At 45.9% G+C, this 21,511-nt stretch overlaps 1 protein-coding gene across 1 annotated transcript in view; it reads left to right on the plus strand.

Annotated features, from left to right (window-relative positions):
- LOC140720706 (oxidized low-density lipoprotein receptor 1-like) overlaps positions 1 to 21,511 on the plus strand; it is a 36,376-nt gene that overhangs the window by 4,983 nt on the left and 9,882 nt on the right. Inside the window, exon 4 of the mRNA XM_073035537.1 lies at positions 17,535 to 17,648. Within this exon, the coding sequence (XP_072891638.1) occupies positions 17,540 to 17,648 (109 nt within the window). The 5' untranslated portion in view covers positions 17,535 to 17,539. The remainder of the gene's footprint in view (positions 1 to 17,534; positions 17,649 to 21,511) is intronic.

The raw sequence follows: 21,511 nt of genomic DNA on the forward strand, positions 1-21,511 counted from the left end.
ACTAGTGGGGTACCGCAAGGCTTGGGTACTGGGACCGCAGCTATATTCAATAAACATTAATGATTCAGGTGAAGGGATTAAAAGTAGCATTAGCAAATTTGCAGATGACACAAAGCAGGGTGGCAGTGTGAAATATGAGGATGTTAGGAGAATGCAGGGTGATTTGGACAGGTTGGTTGAGTGGGCAGATGCATGGCAGATGCAGTTTAACGTGGATAAATATGAGGTTATCCATTTTAATGGCAAGAACAGGAAGGCAGATTACTATCTGTATGTTGTCAAGTTAGGAAAAGGGGAAGTAAATCGAGATCTAGGTGTCCTTGTTTATCAGACATTGAAAGTAAGCATTCAGGTACAGCAGAGAGTGAAGAAAGCTAATGGCATGTTGGCCTTCATACCAAGAGGAATTGAGTAGAGGAGCAAAGAGATCCTTCTGCAGTTGCCCAGGGCCCGGGTGAGAACACACCGAGAGTATTGTGTTCAGTTTTCGTCTCGAAATTTGAGGAAGGACTTTCTTGCTATTGAGGGAGCGTAGGTTCACGAGGTTGATACCCGGGTTTGCGGGACTGTCAGGTGTTGAAAGATTGGAGTGACTGGGCTTGTATACACAGGAAATTAGAAGGATGAGAGGGGATTTATTGAAACATATAAGATTATTAAGGGATTGGACACGCTTGATGCGGGAAACATGTTCCCGATGATGGGGGAGTGCAGAACCAAGGCCACAGTTTAAAAATAAGGAGTCGGCCATTTAGAACGGAGTTGAGGAAAAACTTTTTCACCCAGCGAGTTGTGGATCTATGCAGTGCTCTGCCTCAGAAGGCAGTGTAGGCCAATTCTCTGGATGCTTTCAAGAAAGAGTTAAATTGAAGTCTTAAAAATAGCTGAGGCAAGGGATATGGGAAGAAGGCAGGAACGAGGTACTGATTGTGGATGATCAGCCACGATCACAGTGAATGGCGGTGCTGTCTCGAAGGGACGAATGGCCTACTCCGGCACCTGTTGTCTATTGACTATTGTCTGTTTCTAAAGGAATAGATTATAGGAGCAGGGATGTGATGTTGAGGCTCTATAAGGCACTGGTAATACTCACTTGGAGTACTGTGTTCAGTTTTAAACTCTTATTTAAGAAAGGATGCGCTGACGTTGGAGAGAGTTCAGAAAAAAATGACTAGAATGAGCCCGGGAATGAGAGGGTTAACGTATGAAGAACAGTTGATCGCTCTTGGACTGTACTCCTGGGAGTTTAGAAGAATGAGGGGGGACCTCACAGAAACATTTCGACTGTTGAAAGGCATGGACAGAGAGGATGTGGCAAAGTGGTTTCCCAAGGTGGGGGGGGGGGTTCTTATTTTGTTTTTCAGCCAGAGGGTGGTGAACCTCTGGAATTTGTTATCACGGGCGGCAGTGCAGGGCAAGCCATTGGGTGTATTTAAGGCAGAGATTGATAAGTATCTGAGTAGCCAGGGCATCAAAGGTTATGGTGAGAAGGCGGGGGAAGTGGGACGAAATGGATGAATGGATCAGATCATGTAAAATAAATCGCGGAGCAGACACGAAAGGCCGAATGGCCCACCTCTGCTACTTTGTCTTATGGTCTTATGGTCTTAAGTGCATCCAGCTGCAGCTTCTAACACTCCGCGTTGAGGAGTTAGAGATGGAACTGGATGAACTCAGGGTCATTCGGGAAGCCGAGGGTGTGATAGAGAGGACATATTTGGAGAAGGTTAACCTGCACTGTAATTCGAAAACAATCGAAAACATCACCCCGTATGCATAACACCCTCCTTCGGCAAAATGTCTGCCCAACTCCGTCAAACTCTCTGTTTCCTGCACTACTCCCCGTCTCCAGTACACCACTCCCGTCTCCGTCAACCATCCCTGCGTTCCAAGAAACCCCGTCTCCGTGACCCAAACCCCCTCCTGTACACTTCGCCGTCTCCATCATCCCGTACGTACATATACGCCCCTTCTCCATCTCGGTGATACACTCCACCCGCTAAACGCTCCCCAGCTACGTCGTCCCTCCACTCTCCTCCCACTCTGTGACACAGGCAATTGTGCGGAGTATGATGGAGAGATGATGGCTGGTGTTTCACCTCCCACCGTCCCATGGATATCGATCGCCAGGATCTGAATCTCTCCACAACTCTGCATGCACAGGCCGGTCATGTGCTTCCGCACCACTTGCATCAGTGTCTGCATTCTCACCACCCTTTCCCTGGCCTCCTCTCTCCTCCCCTTCCTTCCTCTAACGGCAGCACACAATCCGCTCACACACACACACCATCTCCGAGAGACTCACACAGTTCAAGACTACTGGAAAGCCGAAAATCTAGGTATTGGTGAGTGGGGAGAACGGAGGAGGGAGAGGGTTTCGTACTTTTGCTGACTCCGGTAGGGTGTGCTGTGATGGTGCGGGAGGTACTTCACATGTCTGACCCCGGGAGAGATATGGGATAATATTTAGAGAGCTTCGCTGTTATCTGACCTTGGGAGTGTGTGTTGGGACGGTGTGGACGGAGCTTCACTCCGTGTAAGATTTCCGAGTGTCTGTTGGGACAATGTGGAGGGAGCTACACTCTGTGTTTGACCACGGCAGTGTGCCATGGATCGTTGCGGAGGGAGCGTTCATCAGTGTATGTTTCCAGGAGTGTGCAATGGGATTGTATGGAGGAATTCTTGCTCTGTCTCTGAGTACTAGTCGTGGGTCAATGGATTTCGGCGTTTAAGCAGACTCCAATCCTAGATAGGGAGCAAAATATGGTAACTCACATGTTCAGCTCCAACGGCTGCAATCTGAACACCCTTTCTGTGGCCACAATCTCCTCCCCTTCCTTTCCCTTTTCTCAGCACACCATTCCTTCTCTATGATTCTTAAGTGAGTATGTGAGCAGCATATATGTACAAATGGGAAGCTGGTTTTGCAAAGTGAGGTCAGGGATTTAGCTATTAAATTAAAGGAGAGGTCCACTACCCGCCCCAGTGTGCCCAGATATATGACAACCATACAGTTTAGCACGAGCTGTGGGTGGGAGGGCTCCGAAAATTGGAATCATAGAATTTTTCTCCATGGAAGTTGGGATTTGTATAGAAGAGATGGAAAACGGTTTACACATAAACTAGAGGAGAACTGATATCCCAGCGGGAAGGTTTGTCAGGACTGTGCATGAGAGTTTTTTGGAGAGTTGCTGAACTTGAGTTGTGGACATTACTGAGAATTGGGTGTAGGAGGAGCAAGCAGGACAGCACGATCTTTCGGGTTTCCCTATTTTTAGTCGTGAGAAAGAGGAAGAAATTGAAGGATGAGGGGTGACATTACTAGTTTGAGAAATTTTTACTGCAGTGGACAGTCAGGGCAGGCGAGAAAATTCGACTAAGTGAGGCTTTACGGGTGGAAATGATGAATAAGAAATTTATGGCAATGTTGCAACATAGAACATAGAATAGAACGACCCATTACAGGCCCTTCAGCCCACAATGCTGTGCCGACCCTTAAACAATGCCCCCCCCCATATAAACCCCACCTTAAATTCTCCCATACACCTGTCTAGTAGTCTCTTAACTTTCACTAGTGTATCTGCCTGCACCACTGACTCAGGCAGTGCATTCCACGCACCAACCACTCAATGAGTGAAAAAAAAATACCTTCCTCTAATATCCCCCTTGAACTTCCCACCCATTGCCTTAAAGCCATGTCCTCTTGTATTGAGCAGTGGTGCCCTGGGGAAGAGGCGCTGGCTGTCCACTCTGTCTATTCCTCTTAATATCTTGTGCACCTCTATTATGTCTCCTCTCATCCTCCTTCTCTCCAGAGAGTAAAACCCTAGCTCCCTTAATCTCTGATCAAATTGCATACTCTGTAAACCAGGCAGCATCCTGGTAAATCTCCTCCGTACCCTCTTCAATGCTTCCACATCCCTCCTATACTGAGGCGACCAGACTGGACTCAATAATCCAAGTGTGGCCTAACCAGGGTTTTATAGAGCTGCATCTCCACATCGCGACTCTAAAACTCTACCTCTCGACGTATGAAAGCTTACACCCATAGGCTTTCTTATCTACCCTATCTATCTGTGAGGCAACTTTCAGGGATCTGTGGACACGTACCCACAGATCCCTCTGCTCCTCTCCACTACCAAGTATCCTCCCATTTGTACTCTGCCTTTGAGTTTGTCCTTCCAAATTATACCACCTCACACTTCCCCGAGGTGAACGTATCTGCCACTTTTCACTGGGAAATGAATAATCAAGCGTAAACGTCCAATCGGAAGGACAGACAGGTGGGCAGAGGGGGTGGGGTGGCTCTGCTGGTGAGGATTGAAATTCAGTCCCTTGCGAGATGTGACATAGAAACAGGCGATGTAGAGTCAGTATGGATAGAACTGAGAAATTGTAAGGGCAATTTGTCATCACCTTTGTTCCTGATGTTTCTTACATTGTCGTACACGCACTTTAGCCCTTCTACCTAACTACCTTTACAACCTTTATTCTGTTTCTCTTTCCTCAAATGCCAGATCTGGATTTACTCCATGCACTGTACTTGCAGCTCTCGCATGACCTCTATCCTTCTCCACCTCACCATCTGCGCGAACACTCTGGTTCCCATCCCCCTGCAAATCTAGTTTAAATCCCCGGTGCAGTACTAGCAAACATTCGCGCAAAGATGTTAGCCCCCACCAGTTCAGGTGCAACCCGTCCCGTCGGTACAAGCCCCACCTTCCCTGGAACTGGGCCCAATTGTCCAGAAACATGAAGCCATCTTTCTTCCACAAACTCCTTAGCCACGTATTCAGCTGCATTAGCTTCCTGTTTTTGGCCTTACTAGTACGTGGCACGGGTTGCAATACTGAGATTGCAACCATGGAGGTCCTGTCCTTCATCTTTGCACCCAACTCCCTAAACGGCCGCAGGGGTAATTTACTCATTCTGTCTATTCCCTTTCCCCCTGCTAACAGTCACCCAGCTACCTGCCTCCTGACATTTCGGGGTAAATGTCTCCCTGTAACTCCTGTTTATTTCTGCCTTTGCCTCCCGAATGATCCGAAGTTTATCGAGCTCCAGCTCCAGTTCCATAACTCGGTTTGTCAGGAGCTGCAGCTGGATGCACCTTTGCAGGGGTGGTCATCAGGCACATTTGTGCTCGCCCGGACTTCCCATATCCTGCTAACGGAGCACTCGACTGCCCTAACTGCTGCCTCCATTACCTACTCCTAAAATAATTAGATTAATTAAAGGAGATTATCCGGCCTTACCTCACTGGGAGCAAGCTAGTCCTCAGCATCTGCTCGCCAAAGCCTCTGGAGCCAATGCCTTCCTACCCTGTCTCCCTCCACTACGTCCCCCGCTCTGTTAATCTGCTCGCTTTTTAAACTCTCCCGCTGCCTCACGGGCAGACTTTCACGCGCTTGCGCAGTCGTGCCCCGTTCAAGCAGCCGAAGTCATGCTTTGGAGATATGATGTGGTGGCCATTACAGAGACTTGGATGGCTCAGAGACAGGAATGGATACTTCAATTGCCGACCTTTAGATTTTTCAGAAAGGACGGGGGGGGGGGGCAAAAGAGGTGTGGGCGTGGCACTGTTGATCAGAGATAGTGACACAGCTGCAGGAAAGGTGGACGCCATTTAGGAATTATCTCGGAGATTCTTAGGGTGAAGATTGGGAACAGGAAAGGTTCAATACCTTTACTGGGTGTTTATATATATATATATATATATATATATATATATATAGGCCGCCAAATTGTAACAAGAATATCGAGGAGCAGATGAGGAATCAAATCCTGTAAAGGTATGATAATAACAGAGTAGTCCCGATGGGAGATATGAATTTCCAAAATATCGATAGGCATCTCCCTAGAGCAAGAGGTTTAGAAGGGATGGAGTCTGTTAGGTGTGTTCAGGAAGGTTTCTTGACACAATATGTAGATAAGCCTGCAGGACGAGAAGCTTCTTGATTTGTTATTGGAAAATTAACTGGTCAGGTGCTAGATCTCAGTGAGATCTCGCTATGGAAAATGATTTTGGTGATCATTGTGATGACTTGCAGCAGACTGAAAAGCTTGAGCACGTAGATATTAAAAAAGAGGATGTGCTGGAGATTTTGGAAAGCATCATTTGGAAATGTCGTTGGGCCCCTATGAGATGTTCCCAAGGATACTCTGGGAAGTAAGGCAGGAGGTTACTGAGACTTTGGCGATGATCTTTGCATCATCAATGCGGACGGGCGAGGGTCCGGAGGATTGGTGGGTTGCGGATATTATTCCTTTATTCCAGAAAGGGGGTAGATGCAGCCCAGGAAATTCCAGACCAGCGATTCCTACCTCAGTGGTTGGTAAGTTGATGGAGAAGATCCTAAGAGGCAGTGTTTTTGCACATTTGGGGAGCTATAATATGTTTAGCAATAGACAGCATAACTTTGTGAAGGGCAGGACGTGCCTTATGAGCTTGACAGGAGCCCATGGAATTACGGGAAAGTTACATACTTGGATAGAGCGTTGGCTGATTGGCAGGAAACACAGAGTGTGAATAAAGGGATCCCATTCTGGTATGCTGCTGCTTACCTTTGGCGTTCAACAGGGCTCTGTGCTGTGGCCGCTACTTTTTACGTTGTATAGCACCGATTTGGATTAGGTAATAGATTGCTATCTGGCAAAGTTTGCTCATGATTCAAAATGGGTGGAGGGGCAGGTAGTGTTGAGGAAACAGAGAGTCTGCAGACAGACGGATAGATTGGGAGAATGAAATACAATGTTGGAAAGTGCACGGTCATGCACTTTGGTAGAAGAAAGCTTGCACAGAGATTTGGGCCAGTTAGAAGAGGGTGCTGAACGATGGCAGATGGAGTTTAATGCTGATAAATTTGCGGAGCTACATTTTGGTAGGAATAATCCAAATAGGACAGACATGGGAAATGGTAGGGCATTGAAGAATGCAGTAGAACAGAGTGATCTAGGAATAATGGTGTATAGCTCCCTGAAGGTGGAATCTCATGTGTATAGGGTGGTGAAGAATGCTTTTGGTATGATGACCTTTATAAATCAGACCATTGAGTATAGGAGTTGGGATGTAATGTTAAAATTGTACAAGGCATTGGTAAGGCCGAATTTGGAGTATTGTGTACAGTTCTGGTTACCGAATTATAGGAAAGGTATCAACAAAATAGAGAGAGTACAGAGAAGGTTTACTAGAATGTTACCTGGGTTTCAGCACCTAAGTTACAGGGAAAGGCTGATCAAGTTAGGTCTTTATTCTTTGGAGCGTAGAAGGTTGAGGGGGGACTTGATAGAGGTATTTAAAATTATGAGGGGGATAGATCGAGTTGACGTGGATAGGCTTTTTCCATTGAGAGTAGGGGAGATCCAAACAAGAGGAAATGAGTTGAAAGTTAAGGGGCAAAAGTTTAAGGGTAACACGAGGGGAATTTCTTTACTCAGAGAGTGGTAGCTGTGTGGAAAGAGCTTCTAGTAGAAGTGGTAGAGGTAGGTTCGGTATTGTCATTTAAATTAAAATTCCATATGTATATAGACAGGAAAGGAAGGGAGGCTTATGGGCTGAGTGTGAGCCAGTGGGATAGGTGTGTGTAAGCGTCAGCACGGACTAGAAGGGCCGAGATGGCCTTTTTCTCTGCTGTAATTGTTATGTGGTTATATGGTTAAATAAACGTGCAGAATATAATTTAAATAAGGAGAGAATTCAATATTCTGAGATTTAACTGGACTTGGGGGTCCTCGTGCTGGATACCCTTAATGTTAACCTTCAGGTTGAATCGTTGGTGATGAATGCGAATGCAATGTTGACATTTATTTCTAGAGGAATAGAGTACAGGATCAAGGATGCTATGTTGAAGCTCTATAAGGCACCGGTAACACCTCACCTGGAGCACTGTGTGCAGTTTTGGGCTCCTTATTTAAGAAAGGATGTTTGGACGTTGGAGAGGGTTCAGAGAGGATTCACTAGAATGATTCCGGGAATGAGAGGGTTAACATATGAGGAACGTTTGACCGCTTTGGACTGTACTCATCGCAGTTTAAAAGAATGAGGGGGGGGGGGGAACTGATAGAAACATTTCTAATGTTAAAAGGCATGGACAGAGTTGATGTGGCAAAGTCGTTTCCCATGGTGGGGGAGTCCAGTACGAAAAGACATGACTTAAGGATTGAAGGGCGCCCATTCAGAACAGAGATGCGAAGATTTTATTTCATCATCCAGAGGGTGGTGAATCTGTGGAATTTGTTGCCACGGACGGCAGTGGATTTCAAGTAATTGGGTGTATTTAAGGCAGAGATTGATAGTTATCTAAGTTGCCAGAGCATCAAAGCATAACGTGAGAATGCGGGGGAGTGGGACTAAATGAGAGAATGGATCAGCTCATGATAAAATGGCGGAGCAGATTCGATGGGCCGAATGGCCGACTTCTGCTCCTTTGTCTTATGGATGCAAAACTGGGCTGAGAAGTGGCAGATTGCGTTCAACCCAGGTCAGTGGGAGGTGGTTCATTTGTGTAGGTTTAATATAACGGCAGAATATATTACTAATGGTAAACCTTGCAGTGTGGACGATCAGAGGGATGTTGGAGTCCGAGTCCATCAGACACTCAGAGCGGCTGCGCAGTTTGACTCTGTGTTTAAGAATACGATGCAGTGGTAATCATCAACCGTGCAATTGAGTTCAAAAGCGAGAGGTAATGTTACAGCCCTATAGTAAACCGGTCAGACATTCCCCCCCCCCCTCCCTTTGGAGAACTGTTCTCAGTTCTGGTCAACACACTACAAGGATAATGTGGAATCTATAGAAATGGTGCAAGGGAGCTTTACAAGGATTTTGCCTGGGTTAGGGAGGGTGCCGTTTAGTAATAGTTTCAGTGAACTCACAGTTCTCTCCTTGCAGCGACGGAGGATGTGAGGTGACCTGACAGAGGTGTATAAATGATGAGAGGCATTGATCGTGTGGATCGTTAGAGACAACGCCACCAACATTACTCTCTTCGGCAAGGTTATTCACAACTCCTTGTACATTATCATGCAAACCGCCATATAGCTGAACGCAATCAAACTGCTCAGAGGTGTTCGCGGGTTCCACATCATCCTCCAGTGTAGTCTGCAAACTGGACTTGTCAAAAGCCTTGTTAAATTCCATGAAAGTCGCATCTACTATCCGTGCGTGACCTACCTTCCCCGGTCAAATCAGACCGACAACTCTCCCTGGGTCTCACGCCATCTGATAACTCCCTCCCCTTCGATGTTCCACGCTCCCAATCTCCTCCGCTGTTTCCCTCTCTCACCACTCCAGTTCATGTCCGTCTCTCCCAACCTTCCATCTCTCAGGGTGTCTACCATCTGGGATATTCTTAATGGACATGTCTATGTTTATTACACATACCAATGCAAAAAATAGCTCATACACAATCAAATCAGCCGGTCATCTCTCCCTGGGTCCCACATCATTACTCCCGAAGGATTTACCCTGTTTTACCGATTTGGACTGTAAAAGAATCCATCCCGGGGTCAAACAGAAATAAAGACACAGACATCGGTGTACGGTTAAACCTTGAATAGGTGATCACGTTGTCTCACGACTCCGCCAGTGTCAGGTTATGTCTTAAATTTATACAGTGAATTTTGGGCAATAGCCAACAGCCAGAAATATTCAGTGAGCGATTTCAAGAAGCACTTGTTAGATATCAGACAGTCTACGAATGCTTCTGGTCGGTGTACAAAATTAGAACTGCACGTCTGCAGTCAGTTCCTCTTTTACCAAAACAGTGTTGGACAAAAGTTAACATTACCTCATTCTTGGTATGAAATGCTGCTAGCTTTTGTCAGCTCGCACAAGCAAGGCAGCCTCTGCATCTTATCATGTGACCTTCATTAACTCAATCTTCAGCCAGTACAGCTTGGTAAAAGCATTTGCTTTTTTCACTTTCAGACAAAGTAACTTATCATGAGAACGTAGGATTTCGAAGCAAAACTAGACCATTTGTCTCATTTAGTCTGCTGCACCATTTCATAGTGCCTGATGCGATTTACCTCTCAGCCTCAATCCCCTCCCTTCTTCAAGTATTCCTTCAAGCCCTGACCAATCTAGTCTTTGCCCTCTGGTCTTCGACTCCCCCACCATATAATCTATCCGCTCCACACCCACTCGATCAAGAAATTTAAAGATTCAATAGATTTCAATGGATTCTCCCTTCTTCCTTCTAAATTCCAGTGAGTGCAGGCCTAGAGATATCTACCACTTCTCATATGACGCCCTTCAATCATGGAATCATGTTTGTGAACCTCGTTTGAACCCTCTCCACTTTGAGCAACATATGTCTAAGATAAGAGGCCCAAAACTGTTCACAATACTCCACGTGAGGCCTCTCCAGTGCTTTATAAAGTCTCAGCATCACACCTTTCCTTTTATAATCGAGTCGAAATGCTGACGTGCATTTGCCCTCCTCACGACAGACTCAACCTGAGAAGGTTACATCATCGGCACAACATTGTGGGCTGAGGGGCCGGGAATGTGCTGTAGATTTCTATGTTCAACCTGCAAATTAAACTTTGGGGAATCCCCACAAGAACTTTAAAGTCCACTTGAATCTCTGATTTGTTTTGTGTTTTCTCTCCATTTATAAAATATTCAATGCTTATAATTTGTCCTTAAGATTGACCAAACATCTTTCAACACAGCGGTACATCTGCCATTTCTTTGCCTTGTCTAAGCACTTCTGTAGCCCGTCTACTTCCTCAAACCTACCTGCCCCTCCACTTACCCTCATACCGTCTGTAAACTGTGGAGCCATGTTCATGGAGCTACATACACGGACAGTAAGCTCCCTCTGCTCATCGACACTGTATTGTCTTTAATAGTGTGCTATATCTTTCTATTTGCCCGGGTTCAACTCATCTGCCATTTCTCCAACCACATCTGCAAGAGATTTCAGCAGAGCAGCAATTGATTTCGTTTCTGGGAAAAGATGAGGAAGGTGCAGGACATGCGTATTCCAAAAAATGAAGAAGTACTCAGTAGTCAAGAAGTATTCGATTTTGGACGAAAAGGGAACTCAAAGGACTTGTAAAAGCTAAAGAAAGGGCTTACAAGAAAATAAAAAATAGTGGGAATGCAGTCATCGGTTCGGCTCGCGGCTTCATCCGGGTGATGGTAGCCCCCGGACCGAGAAACTTTCGAAATCTCGTTTGGGTGGATGCTGTACGATGTTTAAAAACTGTACACAATATGAGAGTAAACGATTGAGCTTTAAATTTGTATTTTAACTATATGGTTAGTAAAGCAACATAAGAAAATAAGGAAGGGGCACGTTCTCATGAAACAGTCTAATATTCCAACGGTGGGGCTCACAGTGTCGTCCATTTGTTCCCTTCGACCTCTCCCGAGCGTAGGCGACCCTCTGATCCACTCTCCTCAGACCGCTCCGTCCAGCGGTCATAGAAACATAGAAACTCAGAATGCCTAGATCACATTACAGGCCCTTCGGCCGACAAACTGTGTGAACATGTCCTTACCTCCGAACCATCCAGCCCTTTTACAGAATGGACTTCCAAATTACCTAGGCTGACCAATAGTTCTCTATTTTCCTGAGCTCCATGTACCTGTCCAGGAGACTGTTAAAAGTGTTTGTCGTGTCGGGCTCCACCACCGTGTACGGCAGCGCATTACGCGCACTCACCACTCTCTCCGAACAAAAATAAAAATACCCCTGACATCCCCTCTGTACCTGCTTCTAAGCAGCTTAAAACTGTGCTCTCTCGTGCCATCCATTTCACCGCAGGGAAAAAAGGCCTCTGACTATCCACACGATCAATGCCTCTCATCATCTTATACACCTTATCAGGTCATCTGTCATTCTCCGTCGCTCCACGGAAAAGATGGCTGTGTTTACTCAACTTATTCTCATAGGGCAGGCTCTGCAATCCAGACAACATCCTTGTAAATCTCCTCTGTACCCTCTCCACGTCTTTCCTGTATAGAGGCGGCCAGGACTGAGCACAGTATTTCCGATGGGGTCTGACCAAGGTCCTTTATAGCTGCAACATTACCTCTCGGCTCCTAAACTCCATCTTACGCTTGATGAAGACCCCATATGCTACCTTAACCAAAGAGACAACCTGCGCCGAAGCGTTGAGTGCCCTATGGACTCGGACCCCAAGATCCCTCCGATCCGCACACTGTCGAGAACATTACCATTACTACTATATTCTGTCATCTTATTTTGACCTACCAATATGAACAAACTCCCACTTACCTGGGTTGAACTCCATCTGCCACTTCTCAGCCGACTTTTGCATCCTATGAATGTCCTGCAGTGAGCTCTGACTGACGTCAAAATTGGGGGTATCTACAACAGCCCCAACCCTTCTATCAACCGAATTTTAAGAAACCACACTTCCACATTCTCATCCAGGTCATTTATAAAATCAGGAAGAGTATGGGTCCCAGAACAGATCCCTGAGGAACTCCACTGTTCACCGGCCTCCATGCCGAATATGACCCGTCCACAACCTCTCTTTGCCTTCTGTGGGCAATCCAGTTCTGGATCCACCAAGCAATGTCTCCTTGGGCCATCTTTCTCCTTACATGGGATAAATTACCATATGCTCGGTGAAATCAATATACACTACATCTACTGCGCTACCTTCATTATTTCTTTTCAGTCACATCCCGATAAATATTCAATCAGTCTCGGAAGGCACGACCTGCCTTTTACAAATCCTTATGACTTACTGATCAGATTAATCATATTATGCCTCTACAATTGTTCATAAATCCAGCCTCTCAGGATCTTTTCCGTCAACTTACCAACCACTGAAGTACGATTCATTGGTCTGTAAGTTCCTGGGCTATCTCTCCTCCCTTTCAAAAATAAAGGAACAGCATCCGCAACCCTCCAATCCTCCGGAATCTCTCCCGTCCCCATTGATGGTACAAATATCATCGTCAGAGGCTCAGCAATCTCCTCGCTCGGATCGCGCAGTAGCCTGGTCGTCCTTTCCAGGTGACCCACGCAACCTGATGCTTTCTAAAAGCGACAACATATCGTCTTTATTAATATCTACATGGTCATGCTTTTCACTCCGCTCTATGTCACCCTGACAATCGGCAGAATCCTTTACCCTAGTGAATACTGAAGCAAAGTATTCATTATGTACCTCTGCTATCTCCTCCGGTTCCATACACATTCTTCCACTTTCACACTTGATTCGTCCTAATCGCTCAAGACTTATCCACTTGTTCTTCACATACTTATAGAATGACCTGAGATTTACATTAATCCTATCCTCCAAAGTATTCTTATAGTCCCTTCTGGCTCTCGTAATTTCTTTCTTAAGCTCCTTCCTGCTAGCTGTATAATCTTTTAGATCTTTGTCATCAAGTAGTGTTTTGAACCTCTCGTAAAGCCTTCTTTTCTTCTTCATTAGATGTATAGCAGCCTTTGCACGCCACGGTTCCTGTAGCATACCATCCTTTCCCTTTCTCATAGGAACGTACCTATGCAGAACTCTACGCAAATACACCCTGAACAGACAAGTGTGAGGCATTGCACTTTGGAAGGAAAAAACGAGTTAGAACTTACAAGGTAAATGGTAGGGTACTGAGGAATGCAGTAGAACAGAGGGATCCAGGAATGCAGACAGAAAATTTCCTATAAGTGGCAACAAATGTCGATAGGTTAGTATAGAGAGTTTTTGGTATATAAAACTTTATAAATCAAAGTTTTGATATAGGGCCTTTATAAATCAATGTATTGAGTATCGGAGTTGGAATGTGATGATGATGTTGTATAAGACATTGGCGAGGCCGAATTTGGAGTGTTGTGTGCAGCATTCGTCACCGAATTACATCAACGATATTAAATAAGGTTGAAAAAGTGCAGAGAAGGTTTACAAGGATATTGCCGGGACTTGAGAAACAGAGTTACAGAGAAAGGTTGAATAGGTTAATACTTCATTCCGTGGAGCGTAGGGGAATGAGGGGAGACTTGATAGAGATGTATAAAATTATCATGGGTATAGATAGAGTGAATGCAAGCAGGCTTTTTCCACTGAGGCGAGGGGAGAAGAAAAACAGAGGGCATGGGTTAAGGGTGAAGGGGGGAAAATTCAAAGGGAACATTGGGGGGGACTTCTTCATACAGAGAGTGGTGGGTGTGCGGAATGAGCTGCCAGATGAAGTGGTAAATGCGGGCTCACTTTTAACATTTAAGAAAAACTTGGACAGGTACATGGATGAGAGGTGTATGGAGGGATGTGGCCCAGTTGCTGGTCAGAGGGACTAGGCAGAAAAATGGTTCGGCACAGCGAAGAAGAACCAGAAGGCCTGTTTCTGTGCTGTAATGTTCTGTGGTTCTATGATTCTATTAGTCCCCCTCCAGTTCAGCTGCAACCCGTCCCCTCTGAACAGGTTCCACATTCCCTGGAACAATGCCCAATTTTCCAGAAACATGAAGCCCTTCCTCCTGCACTAACTCCTTAGGCATGTATTTAGCTGCATTATCTTCCTATTTATAGCCTCACTAGCACGTGGCACGGTTCACAATATTGAGATTGCCACCGTAGATTTTCTGTCCCTCAACGTTGCACTAAACTCCTTAGACTATCTTTGCAGGACCTCGCCCTCCTTCCTATTCACTTCTTTGGTCCAAACATGGTCCACGACATGTCCAGCACACAGGCTTGCTCTACTTCGAGCTCATCCTGATCAAGATCCTTTTCACTTGTGAACACTGAAGCGAAGTATTCATTTAGGAATTCCCCAACCTCCTCCGCTTCAAGGCACATGTTTCCCTATTTATCCTTTAGTTTATCCTTCGTTCTTGTCATCCTCCTATTCTTCACGTACGCATAGTACGTCTTGGGGTTCTCCTTAATCCTACATGCCAAGGCTTCATGCCCCCTTCGAGCTGTCCTAAGTCCTTTCTTTAGGCTCCTTGCTGGCGACCCTATATTTCTCATAAGCCTGGCTTATATCTTATATCTCACATATGCTTCCTTTTACCTCATGACGAGTTGCTTCACGTGTTTCGTCGCCACGGTTCCCTTTTCCTACCATTTTTCCCTTGCTTCAGTGGGAAAAACCTATCCTGAACTCAGCTCAAGTGGTCCCTAAACTTCTCCCACATTACTTTTGTGCTTTCCACTTTGAACATCTGGTTCCAATTTACTCTCGCTAGATCCTGCCTCATCACTTCAAAGTTAGCCCTTCCACAGATAAGCACTTTACCATTTCGTCTGATTTTATCCCTCTCCATAGCAATGCTGAATTTAAAGGGGTTGTGGTCACTCTCACCAAAATGCTACCCCACCAAGTGGTCTGTCACCTGACCAGGTTCATTAACCAGAACTAGATCCAGTATAGCCTCTCCTCTCGTCGACAGGTCCACATACTGTGTCAGGAATCCTCTTGAACACACCTGACCAATTCAGCTCCATCTATCCCCCTGCATTCAGGAGGTGCCAGTCAATATGAGGGAAGTTGAAATCACCCATAACTGCTACCCCGTATTTCCTGTTCCAATCTAAAATCTGCCTATCTATCTGTCATCGGTGTCCCGAGGACTATTTGGGGGCCTATAGACTACTCCCAGCATAGTGATTGATCCCTTCCTATTTCTGACTTCCACCCAGACTGACTCCGTGGACACTCCTTCTGCAGCGTCCTCACCTTCTATAGCCGTGATACTATCCCTGACCAGCAATGCCACTCCCCAACCTTTTTCTGCTCCCATCCTATTCTTTTTAAAACACCTGAACCCCGGGACCTGCACCATCAAATCCTGCCCTTCCTCCAACCAAGTTTCAGTAACGGCCACAACATCGTAGTTCCACGTACGACTCCATGCTCCAGGTTCATTCTCCTTGTTCCTAATAATCCTAACATTGAAATAGACAAATTTGAACCCCTTTAACTGGCTACAATTATGTTTTGTCCCCTGTCTATCCTTCCTCATCAACTCAGAAGTCATAGCATCATGCCCTTGTCCTTCTACCTTAATCCCTGCACTCACATTCTGATTCCCACTCCCATGCCAAAGTAGTTTAAACCCTCCCTAACAGCTCTAACAAACCTGCCCGCCAGGATATTGGTCCCCCTGGGATTCAAATGCAACCGTCCTTTTTGTATAGATCACACCCGCCACAAAAGAGGTCCCAATGATCCAGAAATCTGAATCCCTGCCCCCTGCTCCATTCCCTCAGCCACGCAGTTATCCTCCACTTCATTCTATTCCTATTCTCACTGTCGCGTGGCACAGCTAGCAATCCCGAAATTACCACCTTTGAGGTCCTGCTTTTCAACTTCCTTCCTAACTCCCTGTAGTCTTCTTTCTAGATCTCTTCCCTTTTTCTACCTATGCCATTGATACCAATATGTACCACGACCTCTGGCTGTTTTCGCTTCCACTGCAGGATACCTAGGACGCGATCAGAAACATCACGGACCCTGGCAGCAGGGAGGCAAACTACCACCTGGGTTTCTTTCCTGCGTCCACAGAATCGCTTGTCTGATCCCCTGACTACAGAGTACCCTATCACTACTACCTTCCTCTTTTTTTTCCCTACCTTTCTGAACCACAGGGTCAGACTCTTTGTCAGAGTCACGACCAATGTCGCTTCCCCCAGGTAGGCTGTTCCCCCCCCCCACCCCGCAACAGTACTCAAACAGGTGTTCTCATTGTCAAGTGGTACATATGCAGGGGTACTCTCTAGTACCTTACCATTCCCCTTTTCTCTCCTGATTGTGACCCATTTCTCAGTCCCCCGTGGCCCCGGCGTATCCACCTGTCTGTAACTCCTCTCTATCACCTCCACACTCTCCCTGACCAGACGTAGGTCATCGAGCTGGATCTCCAGTTCCCTAACACGGTCCCTTAGGAGTTGCATCTCGATGCACCGGGTGCAGATGTGGCCTTCCGGGACGCCGGGAGACTCCAGGACTTCCCACATATGACACCGACCACAGAAAACTGGCATCACACACATACTACCCCCTTTTGCAATGAACAACTGCCTCACCTCGTCCCGTTACCGCCGGGGCCCGTGGACCCAAAGCCCTTTCATTCTTCTGCCCTATATTATATTATATTATATTATATTATATTATATTATATTATATTATATTATATTATATTATATTATATTATATTATATTATATCATATCGTTACGAGAGACACAGGGAGACCAGTCAGACGGTGTATTAGTCTAGAGCGGCGGAGACTGAGGGTGGAGGAAATACAGGTCGATATCATTATGAGAGATACAAGGAGACCAGACAGACGGTGTATTAGTCCAGAGCGGTGACAGGCAGGAGCGTGTACAGGGATTGGAGGGAGATGGATATTGCTTAGGCAGAAAGGATTTCACTGGTTTAGCACAAAATTGTGGCCGAAGGGCCTGTTCTTTACTGTGATTTACGTTCATTGCTCTTCAGGAGGGGAGATACTGATTTGAACTCAGGGAGTGGGAAAAGCAGGGGTGGATTTGATCAGGGAAAAGGACGATTAACAAAGTCAAGGAACGATTTTTCCACAGACGACATGGGAAGCGATCAACCCGCAAGGAGAGACCGATCAGACTCAAGCATCTGGTTAATCTGCGTTTTAACAGCGGCCCTCATTATCACGGGTATCTGCTGGAGGATTCATGGTGAGTTTCACTAAGGTCGCAACGACCAATCCGCAGAGAATAAAAATGGCCACTGTAACAGCGACACATTCCTAACATTACACCGAAACACCTTCACTCTGATACCAAGACACCCCTCACTGTAGTACTGAAGGGCCGCTTACAATGACTACGACACATCCCTCACCGTGACCTCGACAGAACACTCATCAGCACATCGCTCAACGTGATACCGGCACACAACTGACAGCCATAGTGCCATAGAACGTTACAGCACAGAAACAGGCTTTTCGGCTCTTCTTGGCTGTGCGGAAACATTTTTACTGCCTAGTCCCACTGTCCTGCCCCAGACCATATCCTTGTATGCTCCTTTCATCCAGGTACCTGTCCAAGTTTTTCTTAAATGATAAAAGAGCGACTGCATTCACCACTTCAAATGGCCGCTCATTCCAGACTCCCACCACTCTCTGTGTGAAGAAGCCCCAATAATGTGCCCTTTAAATGTTTCCCCCTTCACCCTTAACCCACGCCCTTTGTTTCTTTTGTTCTCCCTTAACCTCAGTGGGAAAAAAGCCTGCTTGCATTCACTATACACACCGTAATTTTATAAACCTCTTCCAAATCTCCCCTCTTTCTTCTGTGCTCCAGAGAATAAAGTCCGAAAGTATCCAACCTTTCTCTGTAACTCAGTTTCTCAAGTCCTGGTAACATCCTTGAAAACATTCTCTGCACTCTTTAAACCTTATTAATATCCTTCCTCTAATTACGTGAACATAAATGCACCCAATACTCCAAATTCGGCCTCATCAATGTCTTATAAAACGTCGCCATAACAGTCCTTTGATTCATCAAGGACAATGTGCCGAAAGCTCTGTCTGTGACGCAAATTTTAGGGAATCATGTATCTCTATTCCCGGGATCCCTCTGTTCCACTGCACTCCTCAGTGCCCTACCATTTAACTTGTATGTTCTACCTTGGTTTATCCATCCGAGGTGCAATACCTCACACTTGTCTGCAGTAAACTCCATCTTCCATTTGCCATATCATTCTTCCAGCTGGTCCAAATCACTCTGCAAATGTGCTGATCCAATTCAGCACATTATCATCCAGATTATTGTTATAGATGACAAATAACATTGGACACAGCACTGTTCCCTGTGGAACACCACTAGTCACAAGCCTCCACTCAGAGAAGCAATCCTCCACTACCAGTATCTGACTTCCCCCATTGAGCCAATGTCTAATCCAATTTACTACCTCACCATGTATACCTAGCGACTGAAACTTCCTAACTAACCGCTCACGTGGGACCTTGTCAAAGGCCTTACTGAAGTCCATGTAGACAACATCCACTGCCTTCCCTTCATCCACTTTCCTGGTAATCTCCTCGAAAAACTCTAATAGATTGGTTAAACCTGATCCACCACGCACAGGACCATGTTGACTCTCCCTGATAAGTTCCTGTCTGTTGATCCTATCTCTTAGTACTCCTTCCAATAAGTTACATCCGACTGACGTCAAACATACCGGCCTATAATTTCCCGGATTTCATTTAGAACTGTTTCTAAATAACGGAACAGCATGAGCTACCCTCCAATCCTCCGGCACTCACCCGTGGATGCCAACATTTTCAATATATCTGCCACGGCCCCTGCAATTCTAACAATAGTCTCTTTCAAGGTCAGAGGGAATACTTTGTCCAGTCATGGGGATTTATCGACTCTGATTGCCTCAAGACAGCAAGCACATCCTCCTCTGCATCTTTGTTGGCTCCGTGACCTCACTACTTGTTTGCCTTATTTCCATGTACTCCTTGCTAGTTCCTTAGTAAATAGAGTTGCTAAAAAAAAATCTTCCCCATTTCTTTTGGTTCCATACATTGCCGACAACTCCGTTCATCAAGAGGACCAATTTTATCTCTTACTATCCTTTAGCTCTTAATATACCTGCAGAAGCTCTTTGGAGTGTCCTTCATCCTGACTGCCAAAGCAACCTCGTGTCTTCTTTTAGCCCTCCAGATTTCTTAAGTATTTTCTTGCACTTTTCATACTCCTAAAGCACCTTATATGCTGGGTTTCCCATAACTCTCTTATCTCTCTCTCTCTTCTCCTTTATCAGGTTTCCAATATCCCTCAAAAAACAAATTCCCTTTATCAAATTCACTTTGCCTTTAATCCTGACATGAAGTCACAAACTCTGCACTGTCAAAATTGCTCCTTTGAAGGCCTTAGTGCTGTCCCACAAGGATCGGTTCCGGCACCCCTACTTTTCGTGAATTTTATTAACGACCTGGATGTGGGGGTAGAAGTCTGCGCTGGGAAGTTTTCAAGCAACACGAAGTTTTCGTGGTGTTGTGGATCACGTGGAGGATTGTCGAAGATTGCAGAGAGACATTGATAAGATGCAGAAGTGGGCTGAGAAGTGGCAGATGTTCAACCCGGAGAAGTGTGAGGTGGTACACTTTGCAAGGACAAGCTCTAAGGCAGAGTACACTGTAAATGGCAGGATACCTGTTACTGCGGAGGAACAGAGGGATCTGGGGGTATATTTCCACAGATCCATGAACGTTTCCTCACAGGTAGATAGGGTAGTTAAGAAAGCTTATGGAGAGTTAGCTTTCATAAGTCGAGGGATAGAATTTAAGAGTCGCGAGGTAATCATGCAGCTCTATAAAACTCTGGTTAGGCCACACTTGGAGTACTGTGTCCTCTCTGGTCGCCTCAGTATAGGAGGGATGTGCATAGGTAACTGTACAGAGGAGATTTACCAGGATGCTGCCTGGTTTTGAGAGTATTCATTATGATCAGAGATTAAGGGAGCTAGGGCTTTACTCTCTGGAGAGAAGGAGGATGAGAGGAGACATGATAGAGGTGCACAAGATATTAAGAGGAATAGATAGAGTGGACAGCCAGCGCCTCTTCCCCAGGGCACCACTGCTCAGTACAAGAGGACATGGCTTTAAGGTAAGGGGAGGGAAGTTCAAAGGGGATATTAGAGAAAGGTTTTTTACTCAGAGAGTGGTTGGTGCGTGGAATGCACTACCTGAGTCTGTGGTGGAGGGAGATACACTAGTGAAATTTAAGAGACTACTAGACAGGTATATAGGGGAACCTGAATAGGGCGGTTATATGGGATGCAGGGTTTAAGGGTCGGCACAGCATTTTGGGCCGAAGGGCATTGACGTGCTGAAATATTCCATGTTCTAGGTTCTGTAAAACAGACACACACCTAACCGTGATAAAAACACGGACCCTACCGTAAGAAAATCAAGACTTGTCCTGACACCGACACGCCGTTCACCATAACATCAGCAATCCTGTCGCTTCAGCACGTTCACGACCTTCAACGAGACATATTTACACTGCTAACCGCGAAAAGGACACACACATGGCAATCACACTGACCGCAACGCACCCCTCACTAACATCGACATGTCCCTGACCGTGTTATTGATAAACTCCTCAAGGCGATCTGAAACACACTCTTCAGAATGACACCGGCACGCTCTTCACCGTGACACTGAGTTGCCGTATACCGGGACAACTTCACGCTCCTCAGCGTGAACCGCTCTGCACCGCATCGTGACAAAGACTCACGCGTCACTTTAACACCCTTTAGCAAGACAGTATCACCCTCAAAATAACACCGATGCACCTCTCACCGAGGAAATTTCCCGCACCTCGCCCTGACATAGGAAAACCCCTGAACGTGATACCGACTCCTAAATTCACACTGACTCCAACATAGTACTCTCCGTGACACCGTCTAACAGCTCAGCGTGACCCTCTCATACACAGCGTGGCCACGACATGTCTCTCACCGTGACAGAGACAAAACCAGACAAGAACGGACACATATACTCTACCACCGTGAAACCACTGGA

Source organism: Hemitrygon akajei, unplaced genomic scaffold (genome assembly GCF_048418815.1).
Source record: "Hemitrygon akajei unplaced genomic scaffold, sHemAka1.3 Scf000046, whole genome shotgun sequence".
In the NCBI taxonomy this organism is placed as follows: domain Eukaryota; kingdom Metazoa; phylum Chordata; class Chondrichthyes; order Myliobatiformes; family Dasyatidae; genus Hemitrygon; species Hemitrygon akajei.